This window comes from Pelophylax lessonae (assembly GCF_965119305.1).
Source record: "Pelophylax lessonae genome assembly, chromosome: 11".
NCBI lineage: Eukaryota > Metazoa > Chordata > Amphibia > Anura > Ranidae > Pelophylax > Pelophylax lessonae.
This window is the reverse complement of record NC_138778.1, coordinates 150,683,885-150,705,621: the sequence shown is the minus strand read 5'-3', so window position 1 is coordinate 150,705,621 and position 21,737 is coordinate 150,683,885. Positions and strand designations below refer to the sequence as shown.

At 43.3% G+C, this 21,737-nt stretch overlaps 2 protein-coding genes across 2 annotated transcripts in view; one reads left to right on the top strand and one right to left on the bottom strand.

Moving 5' to 3' along the window:
* Window positions 1-20,391, top strand: part of SCRN2 (secernin 2) — a 38,313-nt gene extending 17,922 nt beyond the window's left edge. The window contains exons 4-8 of the mRNA XM_082271872.1: window positions 2,691-2,890; window positions 6,092-6,307; window positions 16,265-16,427; window positions 17,159-17,339; window positions 20,098-20,391. Coding sequence (XP_082127998.1) covers window positions 2,691-2,890; window positions 6,092-6,307; window positions 16,265-16,427; window positions 17,159-17,339; window positions 20,098-20,268 — 931 coding nt within the window. The 3' untranslated portion in view covers window positions 20,269-20,391. The remainder of the gene's footprint in view (window positions 1-2,690; window positions 2,891-6,091; window positions 6,308-16,264; window positions 16,428-17,158; window positions 17,340-20,097) is intronic.
* A 66-nt stretch (window positions 20,392-20,457) lies between these two features.
* The window catches only part of LRRC46 (leucine rich repeat containing 46), a 29,498-nt gene continuing 28,218 nt past the window's right edge, over window positions 20,458-21,737 (bottom strand). The window contains exon 8 of the mRNA XM_082271873.1: window positions 20,458-21,044. Within this exon, the coding sequence (XP_082127999.1) occupies window positions 20,485-21,044 (560 nt within the window). The 3' untranslated portion in view covers window positions 20,458-20,484. The remainder of the gene's footprint in view (window positions 21,045-21,737) is intronic.

Sequence of the window (21,737 nt, the reverse complement as noted above, 5' to 3'; positions counted from 1 at the left end):
AAAACTGTGTAACTGCCTGTCACCTTATGAAGTAGGATGCACCTGCAGGCAGTTATAGTTACATAGTTACATAGTTAGTGAGGTTGAAAAAAGACATCAGTCCATCCAGTTCAACCTATGATGTGTGTGTGTGTTTGCTGTTAACCACACATTGTATACCCCTGTATATTGTGGTCTTTAAGGTGCCCATCTACTAGTTTTTTTAAACTATCGATGCTCCCTGCTGATACAACCGTTTGCGGAAGAGAATTCCACATCTTTACTGCTCTTACAGTGAAGAACCCCCTACGCATTTTAAGGTTAAACTGCCTTTCCTCTAGTTTTAGTGAGTGGCCACGTGTCTTATTGTATTCCCTTTCTCTGGATAGTTTGTTCCTTATGCTAGGGTCGCCAGTACAATATTTGTACATTGATATCATATCCCCCCTCAATCGTCTCTTCTCCAGAGAGAATAAGTTCAGTGCTTGTAGTCTTTCCTCATAGCTGATGTCCTCCATTCCTCTAATTATTTTTGTTGCCCTTCTCTGGACTTTCTCCAGTTCCAGCACATCCTTCCTGAGGACCGGTGCCCAGAACTGGACAGCATACTCCAGATGTGGCCGGACCAGAGTCTTGTAGAGTGGGAGAATAATCTCTTTATTTCTGGAGTGAATCCCCTTTTTTATACATCCCAGTATTCTGTTGGCTTTGCTTGCGGCGGCTTGGCATTGCATGCCACTGCCAAGCCTGTTGTCTACTAGTACCCCCAAGTCCTTTTCCATCCTTGACTCACCCAGAGGTTCACCCCCCCCCCCCCCCCAGTGAGTAGCTTGCTTTCTGGTTTCTGGCCCCCAAGTGCATTACTTTACATTTTTCAACATTAAATCTCATCTGCCATGTAGTTGCCCACCCCATTATTTTGTTCAGGTCCGCTTGTAAGGTTTCCACATCCTGCATAGAAGATATTGGCATGCTTAGTTTAGTATCATCCGCAAATACTGAGATTGTACTAGATATCCCCTCCTCTAAATCATTTATGAATAAATTAAACAGGATTGGCCCCAGGACAGAACCCTGGGGGACCCCACTTTCCACACAGTTGACATCTCAAGGTACCATGCCAGTACATACCATGCAAATTGCGTGGCTTCTCTGTGCCTGATGCACCAAGTTGGGGGCGGCAAAGCTGCTACCTTGCTTAGATCAGCTGATTCCTTCCTTAAATCAACTGTGCTAAAATTGGGAACTCACTGGAGGAAGACCAACGTGTATGTGTGCTGAAGGTGAGATCTCACTAGAGAAACACCAATGTGTTTTGGCGAGTGGGATTCCTTGCTAGAACATGCATTGTTTGGCTAAATTTAGGACTGAAAGCAGAATCCCTCAGTGACAAAGGGAAAGTGGTACTTAGGCATTATACTATAAATGACAAGATAGGCTAAAATGGCAACCTGTAATTTGGGGAAAATGTTTGCTTTCATCCCTAACATCTTTCTTAAAATGATAATGTCTGCCTGTGATGCTGACCCTCTGGTTTATATACTTTCAGAGATACTGAGATGAAACAAAAATTCAGTTGACAAGTTTTGGTTTTTGTGTTGACACGAGCGGTCATGTCCATTAAGAGTAAGCAGCAGAGACTGTACAATAGCGCCCTAACCACAAGTACCATGGTTCCAACCACAGAAGAGGAAAGACTGAAGAGGGAGAAGAGGAGACCGGAAAAAAAAATTGGAGGGGGGTGGGGGGTAAATGGGAGGTTCCCAAGGAGTGGGGTGCAGACAGGTAACGAGATGATCAGGTTAGCCAGTGACACAATGACATGGCTAGGGTAGGTGTAGGAACTCATTAAAGTTGGAAGGAAGGAAGTGAGCCACCCAAAGTTGTCTTAGTCTTTCATATTTGTGGGCTCTACTTGGGTGGATTGAGTGATCCTGTTTTTAGTCTCCACAATAAGTATAGAGGGGGAGTTCCAGGCCTTCACAAATATTTTGCTAAGCAGCTGTGGTAATATATAATAATAATAATTTGAATTGGGTAGTGGTTAAAGTCAGAGGGCGTTCAATTAGAAGGGCCATGAGGGGGTCAGGAGAAATGGTATCTAAGAATAATTTAGTGAGCATCTGGAATATGTCAGACCAAAACTCATGGGGCATTGCCACCAGATGTGGGGATGTGTACCAGGAGAGGCACCAGATGTGAACATGCGTACCGGGAGAGCAGTTCCTAACACTTTCCTCTAGTTCTCCAGACCTTGTCACTCTTATTGGCATATGCCTCCCTCTTATCAACCCAACCCCACCACCGTGAAGTGCAATCCCCCATACAAAACTGGTTTGTAATGGCACTTTTCCACTGCAAGTACCGGCTCGGCTCTACTCAGCCCTGCTTGGCCCGGTTTGCTTTTCCACTGCTGGTACCGCATGGTATGGTGTTGGAACGGTTCGGTACGGTATGGTTTGCTATACCATGTGGTACCAGCAGTGGAAAAGCACAAAAGCGAGCCGAACCGTTCGGTTCCATGCAGTGGAAAAGCGCCATTAGAGAGGGAAATCAAGCCACCTACAATACTGAAACAAGACTATTTTAATTGTCTGAACCTATTCTCAAGAAGTCTGGTCATTATGTAAAAGCCAAATAAGACAAATTATGATTGCAAAAGTCAATGTTACAATGATAACAGCCTTGTTCTTTTTTCCTTCTCTCTGCAGATTAGCACTGGAGCGTGCAACCTCTGCCAAAGCTGCTGTGCATGTTATAACTGAACTTCTTGCATGTTATGGTCAGGGGGGCAGCTGTAGAGAGGAGCCTGAGCCCTTCATGTACCACAACACATTCCTACTGTGTGACCGCCAAGAAGCATACGTGCTTGAGACAGCTGGGCAGTACTGGGCAGCTGAGAAGATTACTGGTGAGTTACAGAATATTGCTTTGAACATGGCCTTATCCCGTATTACAGGGTATTTCCTGGCAGTTTGTTATTTTCAGTGCGATTCTTCTAAGTCCAAGGCTTTTGAAAGTAAGATGTGTATGGGCATTTCCCCAATGTAAAACCTTTCCTGGCCCCTGACATGACTCTAAGAATTAACCCTAAACTGCCCTGTAGCCTAAAATGTACCCTACCGGTGAAAAAAAAAAAAAAGCACTCTTAACGCTTAGTCTCCCACCAAACACTTAGAGCCTGTACACACCAGATTTGTTCATAAATACATTCTAAACACATAGACAATAACGTGAATTTTTTCACACCATTGAATTGTAGTATAGTGTGGTTAAAAAAAATAGAGCTGGCTGCATTTTTTTTGTACAACGTGCACAAACGCATGTAAACACAATGCGACTTAGTAAAAAAAAAAAGTGGTAAAAGGACCTGTAGTATTTCCTGTATCTTCTAAACTGTGCAGAGAAGCATTGCAAGACATACAAATATGCACATATGGAAACACGGGTGAACGTGCAAGCGTTTTCTGGGTGATTTGTTTTCATTCTAATCTTACTCTGAACTTTTAGTAAGTTACACTTCTATTTTTAACCCCCCCCCCCCCCCCCCCCGTTTCCAGCCTTATAATCACCTATCTACGTTCCAGCAAGAGCTCAACAGTACTCTACAATCTCCATATAATTCTATGGAAAGCTCTGTCTACAGTCTGTTCCAAGTACAAGCTCTCCATAGCATTTACCTGCAATGCAGTTACACTGCACATACTTGCAGCAGCTATGAAATCTCTCTGCTACACCTGAATGTTGTTCTGATTGGACAAAGTTTTAACATTTCCAGATAGTGTTTGCCAGGGCCGCTGATAGGGGGGGGCCACCAGCCCTCTTGTAGGGGGCCCGAGCACACAGGGGGGCCCACACAGAAAGGGGGATTTGTGATGGACAACAAATAGAGAAAACTTACTCCAGCACCTGAATCTGATTTGTCCCTCTCCCTGCTATCAGCTTTTATCTGCTGAGAAAGAGACAGTTGTCCCTCACTAATCCCCCTCCCTGTGTGGGCCCCCCTCCCAGCACTGGCTCTAATGTTATCTCTGCTCAGGAGTTTATTTGTAACTTTGTTTCTCCCCCCTCTGTCTCTCTGATCACTGAGCTCCAACTGCCCAGCCTGTATATTTTTCTCATCTCATCTTCATTTTTATTTAACACATTTTTTTTTTTTTTTTTTAGATTTAGCAGGAATTATGTGAGTTATGTTATATTTGTGTCTGCTAATAGTATTAGTATTAGTATTAGTATTCTGTACGGGGCCCCGCGATTTCTAACAGCAGCCCTTGTGTTTGCCCCCATACATTACTATTGTCTCTTTGCTGTGAAGGATTACATATTGATTGACCGATAGGAGGGATGCTGAAAGGTGGGGACAAGCTTCACCAAATGCTGAAGCTTTGTCCTATCAGAACAGCCTGGTATTTAGCTGCTGCAGATATAAGCAGTTACCTGTGGCTACCTGCACTTCATACCTGTCAGCCGCTTTCAGTATTTTAAAAGTGAGAGTTTTTTTAACCACAAACATTTCATGTGTATCTGTGGTCAAAGTGTACTATCATATACACTATATTGTCAAAAGTATTGGGACGCCTGCCTTTACATGCACATGAACTTTAATGGCATCCCAGTCTTAGTCTGTAGGGTTCAATATTGAGTTGGCCCACCCTTTGCAGCTATAACAGCTTCAACTCTTCTGGGAAGGCTGTCCACAAGGTTTAGGAGTGTCTATGGGAATGTTTGACCGTTCTTCCAGAAGCGCATTTGTGAGGGCAGATACTGATTTTGGATGAGAAGACCTTGCTTGCAGTTTGCGCCCTAATTCATCCCAAAGGTGTTCTGTGGGGTTGAGGTCAGGCCAGTCAAGTTCCTCCACCCCCATGGATCTTTCCCGGAAGTGGAAGCAGGTACCTGTCAAACCCCCCCCCCCAAAAAAAAAGGTGCTAAATGCAGCATTGGGGGCCGCAAACAGGCAGAGTTTACCCTTTTTGGTGGAGCTCCACTTAAGTGCTGCTGCACATTTTTTTTTAAGGGTGCCAATACTTCTACTTCTTTAAGATGCTTTCTTGTTTTTGTTTTTTTTTAAACAAAACATGAAATTCAATTTTGTTATTGTTGATTCAGTGTGATCTTTTAGCAATAGTTGAAAAAAGGTAGCTGGAGGCGCAGCTTATATGAAAGGCGAACACGGCTATGTTTGCAGTTAGGCTGGAGGGTTTGATAGTGTTAAAAAAAGTGTATGCTTCAAAGTGGCAGGGGGTCTCACCTGATTGGGTACGGCAGGGAGCGGCAGGGTGGGGCCATGGTGGTCATGGTGGTCTTAGAAGGGGTTGTCAGTCACTTGCCTCATGGTCAGTTGGAACAGAATTGGGACAGACAAGCCTTTTTCCCTCCCTCCCTACATTTTACTATTCTGGAATGTATTGTTTGGTTTTATGTTTGAGGACTTATGGTTAGCAAATGGGGTTCTCTAACTACGCTGTGAGTCCTGATTATAGTTTCGTAATTTCAGAATATTGTTGTAGCAGCTGGCAGGGGTCTTGGGGATCTTCGAAGGTGGGTAGATGGTGGTTAAAATGTGGAAATTACGGGGTTGGACCCATCACCGATATGGGTACCTACCATGTTTAAGCTAAGGCAGTAAGGTGCCAATGGCTGTATCAAGGAATGGAGAGTTAAATTGTTCTTGAGTCGGTGCAGTTGCGGCTTGAAGGAGGACCTTGAAATGGAATGGTGGTGGATACAGCCGGTTAGTAAAATAAATGTGCCTTCAAAGATCCTAGACCAAAGAAAAGTCAGTCATTATTGAGGAATGTTTAATGTTCTACATTTTCAGAATGAAAATGGATTTCGAAAAGGTTGTCATTTTTGTATATTTGTGTTTGAATAAAATGGCTACTATAGTCTTTTTAAATCCTACAATGGTTTCCAGTTGTTTGTTTTTGGGGTAAGGGAAATTTAGTTGGAGGGGGTTAGTATCAAGGTTATTCAGCCACAATACAAGGCGATATCTAATTCCTGTATTTCATTATGCTATTTATTTATTCATTTCCAAATATACATTGTTTTTGTAGACTGAATGGTAGATGTCCCGCTCAATTCCATGTATATTGTGTCTCCTACATAGGGGGTGCACGAAACCTCTCTAACCAGCTGAGCGTTGGCACAGATATATGGCAGAAACACCCACAACTTTGCTCACATGCCCTGGCACAGGGCTGGTGGAATGAAAAAGAAGAGTTCAACTTTAGGAAAGTCTATTCTCTAGAGAAACAGCCAGTTCGTATGGAGGCAGCAAAGGCACGATATAAGGCTGGGAAAGAACTGCTGCAGAGACAAGAAGGTGAGCAGAGAGATGTTCTGCTAGATTGCAATCAGATTTTATGGTATATCAATATAATGCTTTCAGGAGATAAGATGATACCGCCCCATGCTTTGTGGTTCATTGCAGCTCACTTGTCAGGTTGACGTCTTGTTTCTTGAGAAGAAGATGGAAATATTTAGTCTTCATTATATGAGCAATGCTCTTATAAAGGATAGTTCAGCATTTCTTAATAATCTGGCGTTTTAAGGATTTTTAGTAGTAGTGCACCACTGTACCCAATTAAACCCACAAACAGAGCTTTCTTTTGGTGGTATTTGATCACCACTGCGGTTTTTATTTTTTGCGCTATTAACAAAAAAAAGACAGACAATTAAAAAAAAAAAAACATTTTTTACTTTCTGCACAAAAACATATCCCAAAAAAAAAAAATCAAATTTCTTCATCAATTTAGGCCAAAATGTATTCTGCTACATATTTTTTGTAAAAACAAAATCCCAATAAGCATATATTGATTGTGTAGCACTACTCCCTTGGGAGCTGCTGGTCCCCTGGGTTACCATTAGCAACAGCATGACAGTTCAACATTTTCCCAAGTGTTTTAGCTCAGTCAGGAAACAGTCCAGTAGCTTTGGTTTTTGTGTTTTTATTGAGAACTTGGGTAGGAGAAGGGGAACGAGTGGGATACTCAAACTTCTATAACTATACACAATCTGCTGGGATGACTGAATATTGCTGAATGCGGCAAGGCCGCTGCATCACCTTGTCAGTAGTGGTGAAGAAGTAGTTAATGAACTATTGAGATAAACTTGACTGCACTGCAGAACACTCTTCAGGGGCCTTCCTGGCACCCCTTTGTCCCTATTCTTCAGGGTTATCTATACGGCACCCTCTTTTCTGTAATTCTCTCTGTGTGAGCTAGCTCCTTGATCCCATGACTTCACTGGAGTGGTCCCCCTTCCTGGGCAGACCCTTAGGCAAATCTCCTGGTACTCACGGACACTGTTTTTCCCCAAGAGACTCTGCCAGCAGCTCCACCATCAGCTACACTGGATCCTCTGCAGCTCAGCTCCACACCTGGTTCACTAGGGCAACTGCCTAAACCACTTTCCTCTCACACAGCAGGAGGAGAGACAGCTGTCCACCTCCTCCTGGGACTTTGCTTCACGCCAAAAACTCCCTGTCACATGTCCCCTCAGTATTTATAATCAATCCCAGGATGCATTGCAGGAATGCCCTTCCACTGGGACTGTCATAAAACCTGATGTGTCACTGGCTAGGTTTCCTCCACTGTCCAACAAGCTCCCTCATTGGATAAAATGGGGACACTCCCTCAGACCCAGTGAATCACATCTGGAAACACGTGACAGGCAAACTAATAGATCAGGCCCCCTGATAAGCAGCAGGAGCAATAGATGCTTTTTCCTAGCACCTACCTAGGAGGGTGCTACAATTGGTTTGCACAAAAGTTATAGCGTCTATAAACTATGGGATATTTTTTTTTACCAATAATGGTGGTGATCAGTGACTTATAGCGGACTGCGATATTGCGGCGGCCAAATCAAACACTAACTTTGGGGACCACATACACTAATACAGTGATCAGTGCTAAAGAATATGCAATGTCACTGTACTAATGACACTGCCTGGGAAGGGATTAACATCAGGGGTGATCGAAGGGTTAACTGTGTACCTAGCCTGTGCATTCTTACTGGGGGGGGGTGCTTTTACTGTGGGAAGGCATTGATTCGTGGTCCTGTTTTGCAGAAACACAGGATCAATATCTTCCTTACTGACAGAACCACAATTTGCTTGCTTACAAAGGCAAACCGCTGAACTGACTGTGTACTGTACAATCGGCGGGTGCCGGCGGACATCGGGACCACAGCAGGAGCAGATCCCCAGCGCCACATGTGCGCCCCAGATCCGAAGTGTCAGATCACATACTAGATACGTGATCTGGCAAAGAGCGGCCACCCTGCCGCAGTATATCTGCGGTGGGTGGTTAAAGTGGTTGTAAACTCTCACATGTACCAAGTGAAGTGACTGGCCTCGGATGATGCACAGAGATGAAACAAGTCTTCCTACATATGTTTTACATGTATATCTGCAGTCCTCTCTACCCTACACCCCTGCAAAAGGGCAGAAAAGTGATAAAGTCCTTCCGCATCTGTCTGTATCACAGAGGAGGGGGCAGAGAGGCTGCAGCTACAGTGTGGGAGAGCTGATAGGAGGAAAGGGACACCCCCCACCCCTCCCACATAGGCAGAGGATTGAAGGAACATGCAGAGCTGTATTCTGAATAGACAAGCTCCGTGCTTATCTCCCTCCCCATCACAAATTTTATCTCATGTGTCGGGAAAACTTCTCAGAAGTGCTGATAACAGAGAAACAAAGCACCAGAGAGAAATGACACTTAGAGCTTTGGAGAGAGATAAGTAACCACTACAGATATATGTGCTTTGCTCAAATTCCATGACTGTAGTTTACAAATACTTTAAAGCACACATGTCAACTGTTCCTGATTTGCCTGGACAGTCCAGAATTTCAGTTATTTGTCCAATGAAAGCTGTGCCGGGGGTGTGTCCTGGGACCATAGCATGAAGCTTGCTGAGGCACCTGGGGGGGGGGGGGAGCTCACTGATGCAACAACCCTCCTATTCATGTCCCAGAGCACCCCACCACACTGAAGGGTTGGAGCTGCATACTGTTTTGTGACCAGACACGTACCAATAAGCAGTGTGCAGAAGAGAATCCAACTTTCAGGTGCCGCTTGAATGTAAGAAGGGCCAGCTGGGGCTCCAGTAGCTACAAATGCAGCCCTGGTCACCATTATAAGCTTTTGTTCATTAAAGAAGACAGCTGGCACTATAACCTCTTTTAAGCTTCAATGATAATTAATTTCTTAACTTCCTCCTGAATCATTAATGACTTCCCCTTACAATATCTCACAAAAGTGAGTACACCCCTCACATTTTTGTAAATATTTTATTCTATCTTTTCATGTGACAACACTGAAGAAATGACACTTTGCTACAATGTAAAGTAGTGAGTGCACAGCTTGTATAACAGTGTAAATTTGCTGTCCCCTCCAAAATAACAGACGAGTACACCCCTAAGTGATAATGTCCAAATTGGGCCCAAAGTGTCAATATTTTGTGTTGCCACCATTATTTTCCAGCACTGCCTTAACCCTCTTGGGCATGGGAGTTCACCAGAGCTTCACAGGTTGCCACTGGAGTCCTCTTCCACTCCTCCATGATAACCTCACGGAGCTGGTGGATATTAGAGACCTTGCGCTCCTCCACTTTCCGTTTGAGGATGCCCCACAGATGCTCAATAGGGTTTAGGTCTGGAGATATGCTTGGCCAGTCCATCACCTTTACCCTCAGCTTCTTTAGCAAGGCAGTGGTCATCCTGGAGGTGTGTTTGGGGTTGTTATGTTGGAATACTGCCCTGCGGGCCAGTCTCCGAAGGGAGGGGATCATGCTCTGCTTCAGTATGTCACAGTACATGTTGGCATTTATGGTTCCCTCAATGAACTGTAGCTCCCCGTTGCCGGCAGCACTCATGCAGGCCAGGACCATGACACTCCCATGACCATGCTTGACTGTAGGCAAGACACACTTGTCTTTGTACTCCTCACCTGGTTACCACCGCACACGCTTGACACCCTCTGAACCAAATAAGTTTATCTTGGTCTCATCAAACCACAGGACATGGTTCCAGTAATCCATGTCCTAAGTCTGCTTGTCTTCAGCAAACTGTTTGCAGGCTTTCTTGTGCATCATCTTTAGAAGAGGCTTCCTTCTGGAACAACAGCCATGCAGACTAATTTGATGCAGTGTGCGGCGTATGGTCTGAGCACTGACAGGCTGACCCCCCACCTCTTTAACCTCTGCAGCAATGCTGGCAGCACTCATACGTCTATTTCCCAAAGACAACCTCTGGATATGACGCTGAGCACATGCACTCAACTTCTTTGGTCGACCATGGTGAGGCCTGTTCTGAGTGGAACCTGTCCTGTTAAACCGCTATATGGTCTTGGCCACCATGCTGCAGCTCAGTTTCAGTTGCAGCTCTTATAGCCTAGGCCATCTTTATGTAGAGCAGTAATTATTTTTTTCAGATCCTCAGAGAGTTCTTTGCCATGAGGTGCCATGTTGAACTTCCAGTGACCAGTATGAGAGCGTGAGAGCGATAACACCAAATTTAACACACCTGCTTCCCATTCACACCTGAGACCTTGCAACACCAATGAGTCACATGACACCAGGGAGGGAAAATGGCTGATTCGGCCCAATTTGGACATTTAGACTTAGGGGTGTACTCACTTTTGTTGCCAGTGGTTTAGACATTAATTGCTGTGTGTTGAGTTATTTTGAGAGGACAGTAAACTTACACTGTTATACAAGCTGTACACTCACTACTTTACATTGTAGCAAAGTGTCATTTCTTCAGTGTTGTCATATGAAAAGATATAATAAAATATCTACAAAAATGTGAGGGGTGTACTCACTTTTGTGAGATACTGAATATGCTTTACCAGTGGTGGAGCTACCAGGGTCACAAAGGTTGCACTTGCATCCGGGCCCTGGAGTTCCGCCACCATGGGGGTCCCCAAGATGGCAGAAAGGTGAACCAGCATTTAACACTTACACAGCCCGAGGCAGGGGTGAAGATAATGAAGGAATATACCAGTCCTGGCTTATACATCAGCGGGTTAAGCTGAATCCAGGCGGTGCTATTTGCACACACAGTGTGCTGACTCCCTACTCCTGTCACACGGCAGTGAAAAATCCATTCGGAGCCTGTGTTTTAAGATAGCTCACCACATTAGTACAAGTCCCCGGGAGGGGTGCAGATTGTGTGGGTCTTTTGCACATAGCAGTATGGGAGTGCAGCCAAACCATCCATCTGGCTTTGTCCATCCCTGTGCACACAGCTTTTTATCCAGCTGTCACTGCAGTATCTGCTGGACTGGACTCAGTATCTTTATATCTCGTTGTTCTACTTAGTTACAATCTTTTACATCCATCTTTAATTGCACAGTGTGGACAGTAGCTATTTACATAAGCCACTGGCAGTTACTACCTCGCCATGCCTATATATGCACTATATTACCAAAAGTATTGGGACGCCTGCCTTTACACGCACATGAACTTTAATGGAATCCCATTCTTAGTCTGTAGGGTTCAATATTGAGTTGGCCCACCCTTTGCAGCTATAACAGCTTCAACTCTTCTGGGAAGGCTGTCCACAAGGTTTAGGAGTGTCTATGGGAATGTTTGACTATTCTTCCAGAAGTGGATTTGTGAGGTCAGGCACTGATGTGGACAAGAAGGCCTGGCTCGCAGTCTGTGCTCTAATTTATCCCAAAGCTCTATTTTTCTGTTCTGGTGAGGTCAGGACTCTCTGCAGGCCAGTCAAGTTCCTCCACCCCAAACTCATTCATCCATGTCTTTATTGACCTTGCTTTGTTCACTGGTCTAAACCATTTGGTGGATCGGGGATATGGTGTGGGGTTGTTTTTCATAGGTTGAGCTTAGCCCCTTAGTTCCAGTGAAGGGAACTCTTAAGGCATCAGCAACCTAAGGCATTTTGGACAATTCTATGCTCCCAACTTTGTGGGAACAGTTTGGGGTTGACTCTTCCTGTTCCAACATGACTGCGCACCAGTGCACAAAGCAAGGTATATAAAGACATGGATGAGCATGTTTCCTGGTTTCCCCAGACATGACGCTTGCCATTCAGGCCAAGGAGTTAAACCTTTGTTTATCAGACCAGAGAATTTTGTTTCCCATTGTCTGAGTGTCCTTTGGATGTCATTTGGCAAACTCTAGGCAGGCCGTCATGTGCTTTTTACAGAGGAGTAGCTTCCGTCTGGACACTCTACTATACTGGTCTGATTAGTGGAGTGCTGCAGAGATGGCTGTTCTTCTGGAAGGTTCTCCTCTCTCCACAGAGAAACACTGGAGCTCTTTTAGAGTGACTATCTTGGTCACTTCCCTGACTAAGGCCCTTCTCCCCTGATCGCTCAGTTTGGCGGGGGAGTCGGTGTTCCGTGAGAATTACCTACCCGTGAGAAAAACCTACCCCTCGTCACTTCCGGGACTCGGCACTGTATGTAATGCAGCGGGTACATTAAAACAGCTGGGCTGCAATACGAATCATCTCCGCTCCTGTCCCGGTCACTTCCCTGATCTCGGATAGTAAATATAAAAGCGGCAGCGGCTGTATGAAAAGATAAATCACGGAGCCGAAAGCCGCTTTTATATTTACTTGCCGAGAGCAGGGAAGTGACCGGGACAGGAGCGGAGATGATTCGTATTGCCGCACAGCTGTTTTATGTAAGCGCCGCGTCGGTAGGTTTTTCTCACGGTACACCGAGATCGTTTCATACTAGTGCGCATGCGCACTAGTAAGCTCCTCTGTTCTTCCATTACGTATCCGGGGCTCTGAGCATGCGCACTGCTGCGCTGCTCAGCTCTTTCTGGCCGGAAGTGACGAGGGGTAGGTAATTCTCACGGGGTAGGTAATTCTCACGTTACACCTGCTCTAGGAAGAGTCCTGGTGGTTCCAAATGTCTTCCATTTACAGATGATGGAGGCCACTATTCTCATTGGGACCTTCAGTGCTGCAGAAATGTTTCTGTTACCTTCCCAAGATCTGTGCCTCGATACAATCCTGTCTCGGAGGTCTAAAGACAATACCTTAGATTTCATGGCTTGGTTTGTGCTCTGACATGCACTCTTAACTGTGAGACCTTATATAGACAGGATCAGATTGGCTGCCGGTGGGCGTCCGCAGACCAGTGTTAATTTCGTCGACTAAAACCGACTAAAACGTTTTCGTCGACTAAATTAACACAATTTTAGTCGACTAAAATTAAAACAATTCAGATGGCTAAAATACGACTAAAACTAAAATGGCATTTTAGTCAAAAGACTATAACTAAAACTAAATCGAAATTTGCTGCCAAAATTAACACTGGTGCATGCTCAAAGCTTAATACCATAAATAATAACATATTAGATTTTTCACTCCAGGACCAGCATTATGAGTTTGGAAATTGTAGAGAAATGCTAAAATAATGCATTACAAATTACAATTGAACTACACCCATTCGATTATAGATGACTAAAATGAGTTTTAGTCGACTAAAATGTACTGGAGTTTTAGTCGACTAAAATGTACTGGAGTTTTAGTCGACTAAAATGTACTGGAGTTTTAGTCGACTAAATACGACTAAAACTAAAACACTTGCAGAAGACTAAAATGGGACTAAAACTAAAATGTCATTTTAGTCCTAAGACTAAGACTAAAACTAAATTGAAATTTGCTGCCAAAATTAACACTGCAGCAGACACATGTTCACTGACATCCTCCACTCCATAGAGAGCAATGGATGGTCCAAACAGGTCCACCTGAAACACTGACAGGCAGACCCAATCAGTCCGTCAGTGTAAAAGGGGCCTTAGTTATCACAAGATGGTTCACCAGCAGTAGAAAGAAGATCCTTATTCCTCTATATACTGTAGATCTTTAGTTAGACCCCATTTAGAATACTGTTCTGGAGATCTAATTTACAAAAACATATTTGATGGGGTAGAGCGAGTCATGTAACAGGCAACAAAAATAGTGAAAGGTCTGAGGAATAAAACATATCAGGTGAGAGTGCAGGAACTTAATATGTACAGTCTGGAGAAAATAAGAGAAAGGGAAGACATGATTGAAAACTTTAAATACATGAAGGGTATGAACAAGGTTCAGGAGGGCAGTATTTTCAATACGAAATAGGATCACAAACATGGAGGCAAGACTTCAAACCACAGCAGGAGGAAAGTTCAAAACAAATCTTAGAAAGTATTATTTTATTGAAACAGTAGGTATCGCTTGGAAATAGACTTTCAGCAAAGGTAGTGAGTCAATCAACAGTAAATAGATTCAAAAAATTATTGGGAAAAACACTGAAATTGTGTTTCAAAGGAGTAAAAGATTTAAACAAGCTTTCCCTAACCTCTCTAACTGCTTGTAATGTGGAGTAATTAGTTCTCAAAAATCCCAACAAAGACTCTAAAAGTCAGATTTCAGTGCTTTTCCAAAAGCTACGAAACATCTGGGTCTTTTTTTACAAGATTCTGACTCCTTAGAAAGTGTATGAAAACAAATAAATAAATTTCATTGCCTATTGGAAATTTTGAAGACAAATTTCTCCATATAATTCCTATAGCTGCAAAGGTTAGTGAGGGCTTACTTTAATTACCGTATACTGCTTGTTCAGGACATGTAAATACTTTAGTATGCATAGTGTGGGCACAGGATCACTTTTAGGCTGGATTTTCATGTATGCAGTATATTAATGCTTGTGTGTTAATGCTTTCCTGACGCACCAAAACATGTGCATGCACTGTTTTTTCCTAACACTGCAAACCAGAGTGCATGGTAGAGAGTAGTGATCGACTGATATCGGTTTTTCATTGCTGATATCGATATTTTGGCCAACGCATATCGGTATCAGTCGATATGCGCGAATATTTTTGTACATTAATTTTTTTTTTTGACAGGTACTCTTGTGGAGGGATCTGGGGGTCTAAAATACCCCAAACCCCTTCTCTGCACCTAAAGGCATTCAAAATGCTAAGTTTGGCTGTTTTGAATGCAGTAATTTTTTTAAATTTTTTTAAAGTACCCGGAAGTGATGTCATGACATCACTTCTGGGTTTTTAACATGGAGACCCGATCAGAGCCGAATGCGGCTTTGATCGGGTCTTCTCTTCGGCGGCAGTCTGGTTGCCCGGGTCTCCCGGTGGGACGGGAGACCTGGGCGAGCCGTGGAAGGCGGCGGGGGGACGTTCCCTCCCGCTCCTTGTAATGACAGCCGAGCGGCTTCTCAGTTGCATTAGTTGTCATTACAAGACAGCCGACCATCGGCTATGGACGCCGGTACCGGGGTGATGCCTCTAGCTGCAGGCATCACTCCGGTACAAGCACTTTCCCGAAATATTGACAATATCGGTAACCTCAGGGGCCGATTCTGACATATAGGGGATAGTGCATATCGGCCCCCGATATATCGGCTTTGCCGATAATCAGTCGATCCCTAGTAGAGAGTAATTGTGCATTGTGGTGCACCGCAACGTAGGTGCATTGATAAAGTGCAATGGGGTGCCATAAGGAGTGAATGGCACCTCGGTGTACCAACATGATTAACATGCATGTTACAGCAGTACAGTTGTGTGAACCTAGTGAAAACCTAGCTTCCGTGTTGATGCAATGGCGTCTTTTTTTGTGTATCACTGTGCAGGAAAATTATGTAAATTGCATCTGATCCTGTGCTGACTTTAATAGATGCATGCTTGGCACCCTCTATATTTCATTACATGTGTGCCTTAAAGTATAACTAGAGGCAAAACGTCCCCCTCTCTGTTTGTCCTGTTTACTGTTATAATTGAAAGTAAAAGAAAATCCTACATTTTGGATTGTCCCCATAAAGGTAATATAGGGAAAATCTTCCCATGGGGACACTATTTCTGGTTACATGGTGGTCCCCAAAGAATTCCCCTAATTTGCATGGATTTCCTCTCACTTCAAGTTTGGGCAAGGGACAGGAAGTGAAGGGAAATCTCTCCAATGAGGCACAGATGGTGAAAAAAAAAACTATGACAAGAGTTACAACCCTGCCTTACGCTATCCAAAATGAAAAAAAAAAATGGTTTGCTTATAAATCTTACTTTAACTTTTTTCAAGTCCTGAAGTAATCAAAACCTTAGTGACCCACACATTTGTGTACATCAAAACTATTTTTACACTTTTTTTAGCGCTTCTCAGGCCTTCATTAGTAATTTTTTTTTTTTTTTTTTACATACCCCTTATATATTTTGTATAATAAGCAGTAAAACGGAGAAAATGGAAAAAATTCAGTTTTTTAGCTGTAAAATAAAAACCGTGTTATAACATTATCCAATTTCCTTTTAGGGCACATCACAGTTGACTCAATGCTGCACATTCTACGGGATAAGGACAGTGGCATCTGTATGGATTCTGGTGGATTCCGCACTACAGGCAGTATGATATCTATTCTACCCCAGTCTCCATTACCATGCATCCATCTGATCACCGGCACACCGGATCCATCCAAGTAAGAGACCACCTCTACCAAAATTGAAGAATATAGTTGCAAACTTTGCTGCACTGCTCATGGTTGTTTTTCCCTCTACACTGTTCCCAGTTTATACATTCATGCCCCGTTCACACTGGGGGGATCCGACTTGCCGGGGCGACCTCATAGGTCGCGGCGCGCTGCTCGCACCGCGACCTCGGAGTGGCCAGCACGGACTTCATAACATTGAAGTCTATGCAGGTCGCCCCAAAGAAGCTCCGGACCCTTTTTCTAAGTCGGAGCGACTTGTGTCGCTCCTATTAGAACGGGTCCACAGCTTCTCTATGGCAGGCGACCTACGGTGACCTGTCAGGCGACCAGGTCGCCTGACAGGTCGCCCCAGTGTGAACGGGGACTCAAATGTGTACTTGTTGAAGTAAATCTTTACAATTCACATTGATCATATATTGCAAAATTTCACACCCTGAAATGACCTTCAAAACTGCAAGCCATAAACGAAGAAGATGCAGACATAAAAATATCTGTATTTTTTATGTTAAATTCAAAGTTATCTGAATGTTGAGCTTGGCCAAGCACTTGCCTTTATTGTATGATGACTTTTTTTATGTGCACAAAACAGCCTAATAGCCAGGCAACTATCATTTTCAGAAGGTCAGCAGCTATTGGCTTTGTTTCTTTCAGGAAACGTTTATTTAATGCCTTTTTTTGATTACTGATTTTATATTACCACCTTTGTATGTCTGATGCAGGTCGGTGTTCAAGCCGTTTGTGTTTGGCACACACGTTACACAAGTACCCTGGTTGCTGTCCCCTGTATTTGGTGAAAAAGACCCTCTCAGGCAGATTCCTCGGTTTAAAACCCAAGTGGACAGGAGACATGAACTATACAAGCACCACCAGAAGGCACTGGAGGCCTGTAAGGGCAATGAGGTATGATGAAGGCCACTAAGTATTTGAGACAGGCTGATAATGGGGAGTGGTGGCTAAAGTTAGGCATTATAGAAATACTGGACAATCCTGCTTGATTTGTGTGTGAATGGTCTGCTCCTTAATCGGTTCTGGACCTGAAGGATTTGCCCCCTTAATGACCAGGCCATTTTTTGCGATTTGGCACTGCGTTACTTTTAATGGAAAATTACAAGGTCGTGCGACACTGTACTGAAAAAAAATTGATGTCCTTTTTTTTTTCCCACCTGTGTGTTTTTTTATTTTTTGCGCTATAAACCAAAAAAGAGCGACAATTCTGAGGAAAAAAAAAACAATATTTGTCACATTCTGCTATATAACGTTCCCAAAAAAAATTAAAAATCAAAATTTTTCATCCTTTTAGGCCAATTTGTATTCTGCTACATATTCTTGGTAAAAAAAAAAAAAAAAATCGCAATAAGCATGTTTTGATTGGTTTGAAAACTAGGGGAAAGATTTGTCATTTTTTATTTATTTTTTACTAGTAATGGCGGTGATCTGCAATTTTTACCGGGACTGCAACATTGCGCCGGACAGATGGGACCTCTAACTGACATTTTTGACACTTTTGGGAGGACCAGTGACATTACTACAGTAATCAGTGTTAGAAATTTGCACTGTTGCTGTAATAATGACACTGGTAGGGAAGGGGTTAACCCAGGGTGATCAAAGGTTTAATTGCGAGCCTAGGGGAGTGTTTTCTAACTGTGGGGGGGGGGGGGACTTGGGAAATGATCATAGAAGCCTGTGTTCCTATATAGAAGGATCACAGGCAGGGCTGATGCAAGGATTTTTGCCGCCCTAGGCAAAATAAAAATTGCCGCCCCCTGGACAACATATTAGTTTTCCTGGCACTGCAGGACCCTGTAGAGCTCCTCTCCCTCCCACCCCCATTCCAAGTTGCTGAAGGGGTTAAAACCCCTTCAGGGACTTACCTCAGCGCTGGGTCAGTCTCTGCCTACTACAGGCATCAACGTGGATCCTGACCATATGGTCATGATTTCCTCAGAGCCTGGACTAGCCCTGTGACGTCAGCTTCCAATTCCCTGTTGGCTGAAAACGAGTCAGAGGAGTGCAGAACAAACTGCACTCCTGTAATTTCCAGCAGAAGCACAGCCAAAATAGCTTTGGCTATTCTTCTCCTTTTAGCCCTGGTTTACACTGAATCCTGTGCGTTTCCCGCACCTAATTGCAATTGCACAGCATCCATGTGATCTGCTGTGGGTGTCAATGTTAGATTAACGACACCCTGAAACAGCTCCCAAAACGCAGTGCAATTGCAAGAAGCGCATCACATGGGTTTTAACACCCATGCGATGAGATTTAGGTGCGGGGGAAAAAAAAAGGATCCTGCACCATTTTGGTGCGGATGCAATACGATTTGAACCATACAAAATGTATTTCCTGTGCGAATCACACGCGGTGTCCTGCAGTGCACAAGTGTGAACCTAGGCTTAATGTTATGCTAAAAATGTACCCAATTTTTATTTTCTAAATGCTTTGCAAAGTGGCATAAAAAAACAGCTCTCCTTAATTAAAACACACAAGTTTCCACTGTGAACGTTATCATTCTATGACACAAGCTGGATGGAATTTTTCAACCTGACTTATGTTACATAAAAATCTAATTTATGTTATACTGTTATTCAAAAGTCTTTGTTGAATATGTTTTAGGGCAAGTATCTGACGATGTACAAATTACAGAAAAGTTGTTGTGAACGGTGTTCACCGTCACTGGGAGTGAGGGACAGATACTTGGGGGATGCTGAGAGAATGATTTGGATGGCTTCAGATGGGACAGTTATATTTGTCAGCAATATATCTCAGGAAATGTATGAAGATGAATGGTTTGACTTTTCAGATTGCTAGAATATTGCAGGAGTGTCTCATAGACCCTTGCTAGATAGTGAGATGGGGTGGGGTTTGTTATTGGTAAGTGCCTGTATTCCATTATTTTATTGTCTGCCTGTGGATTGGCTGCTAAGGGGGAGGGGGAATTGTCCCACAGTGTATATCTCTTTGTGCATGTGTTTGAATAAACAGTTTGAGTTATATTTCACCTTCAATCGAGGGTCCTGTCTCTTCTTGGGGGAATCTGCTACAAGGGATTGCTATGCTCTTCATACTCCCTTGAATAATCACTAATCTCTTGTAAGAGCTTGTTCCTGCTTCAATCTCTGGGGAAAGGAGGTTCACCCACTGGAACCTGGAGCCTTGTCGTAGGTCCAGGGTGGGTAGGAGACGGCGAGACCCCAACCAAGCTGCGGCGGTTCGTGGGGTCTAAGGTGGTTATGATGTCTGGTGGAATGCCTGGAGCCCTCGGGAAGCACTAGGAGCATCCGTCAGAGGAGGTACCCAGTCGGGGTACCGGTTGATCCGTTACAGTTGTGTTGAGAAAAATTACCAGGAAATGTTCCTAATTTCTTCCATTACTTGCTAAGTAAAATCTAGAAAATCATCTCTGGGAAAACATAAAGTAGTAGGACACTGATGAATGAGAGCTGCACAACAATCAATCATCAATGTCTTTCGATGGTGAGTGTTGACGGGCCTCTAGAGGAGGCCCCCTGTGCTCACAGTGAGTCAGAGAGATTCAGGTCTGGGGAGGTGCTCTATCTTTGGGATGTTTCAACTACATTTATGCAGTGTTTTTGTTGTGGTGTGAGTATTTATAAAGATTTTCAAATTTCTATTCTAATATAAGCCTTATTTATGTGGACAGGAGGCTGAAAAGATGCTACAGAAGAAACAAAGAGAAATGGAGAAAGATAATTTATTGGTGGTCAATAACTTGCTTGATGAAACCAGGAACCCTGACCTTACGGAATTATCTGAACTATTTCGTCTCAGCGTGGAGAAAGAGCTTGTATTATACAAAGAGTTCATCCACTAACCGTTTATAAACCATGCCTGCCGCAAGTGCATTACTGCACCACCAAACACCATTATTCAAATTAATGACAGCCATAATTAATGTTTTCAATAAACATGTTGATACAGCAATCACCAAATACAACCTGTTCGGGCAAGCATGGTGTTTCAGTTTCTTTCTCTTAGCAAGCAGATCTTTACTTTGGTTGGTCTGTATAGACCACAGGTTTTTCTCAGTTTACAATTTCTTTGAGGAGACAGCCCGTCTCTGATTTGGAGCACTCATGGCTGATCTACCGGGAGTTGTTGCCTTCTCCGTTGTTGTTTTCTGCATAGTCTGTCTTTCTTTCAGGTTACAAGAGGTTGCACCTCGTGTTATTTCTGCAGAACGCTTATTCGTTGGCTGAAGTTTTGTTTGGGTTCTAGATGATGATGGTGCTGTTTTATTCAAGATAGTTCTTTTTTCAGTTGAAATTGCAGCACTAGCAGAGGCTGTGGTCTGATTCTTAAACACAACTTTGCCAACCTTATGCAGATCTTTGGCATTCTTTTCAAGTAAAGAGGCAGCCTTATTGTCCTTGTTCGGTTTAGTGGTGTTCTTGGTTTGCAAAGGGGTTTCGCCCTGTGAGTCTATATTATGATGAGAGGTTCCAGGCAGTTCAGCCTGGGATGAAACCAAGGAATGGCCATCTCTGCACTCATTCAGTTCTGCCAGACGGTCCTCATGTTCTCTCAGTGCCCTCTGCCTCCTCCGATGAGACCTTTGCAACATGTCCTGAGACAGAGTTGAGAGACTGTCTGAAAAGAGAATTAATGTGTTAAAAGTGGAAATATCCATTAGGAATCTAAATTCTATTTTCCTTTGTTTTTTATATAAATTCTTTATTTAACCACTTAAGCCCCGGAAGATTTTACCCCCTTCCTGACCAGGGCCTATTTTGCGATTCGGCACTGCGTGACTTTAACGGACAATTGCGCGGTCGTGCGGCGCTGTACCTAAACGAAATTGATGTCCTTTTTTTTCCCCACAAACAGAGCTTTCTTTTGGTGGTATTTGATCACCTGTGCGATTTTTTGATCATGCGCTATAAACAAAAAAAGAGTGACAATTTTGCAAAAATAACAATATTTTTCACATTTTTTTTTATATGAAATTCCCCAAAAAAAAAAAATGTAAAAATCAAAATTTTTTTTACATTTTCGGCCAATTTGTTTTATGCTACATATGTTTGGTAAAAAAAAAAAAAAAAGTTATCGCGTTTACTAACAAAGGGAAAGATTTTTGTCATTTTTGTTGTTTTTTTTTTTAACGAGTATTGGCGGCAATCTGCGATTTTTTTTTTTTTTTTTTTTTTTTGCGGGACTGCGACATTGCGTCGGACAGATCGGACCCTTGACTGACATTTTTGACACTTTTGGGGTTACCAGTGACATTACTGCAGTAATCAGTGCTATACATATGCACTGTTACTGGAAAAATGACACTGGCAG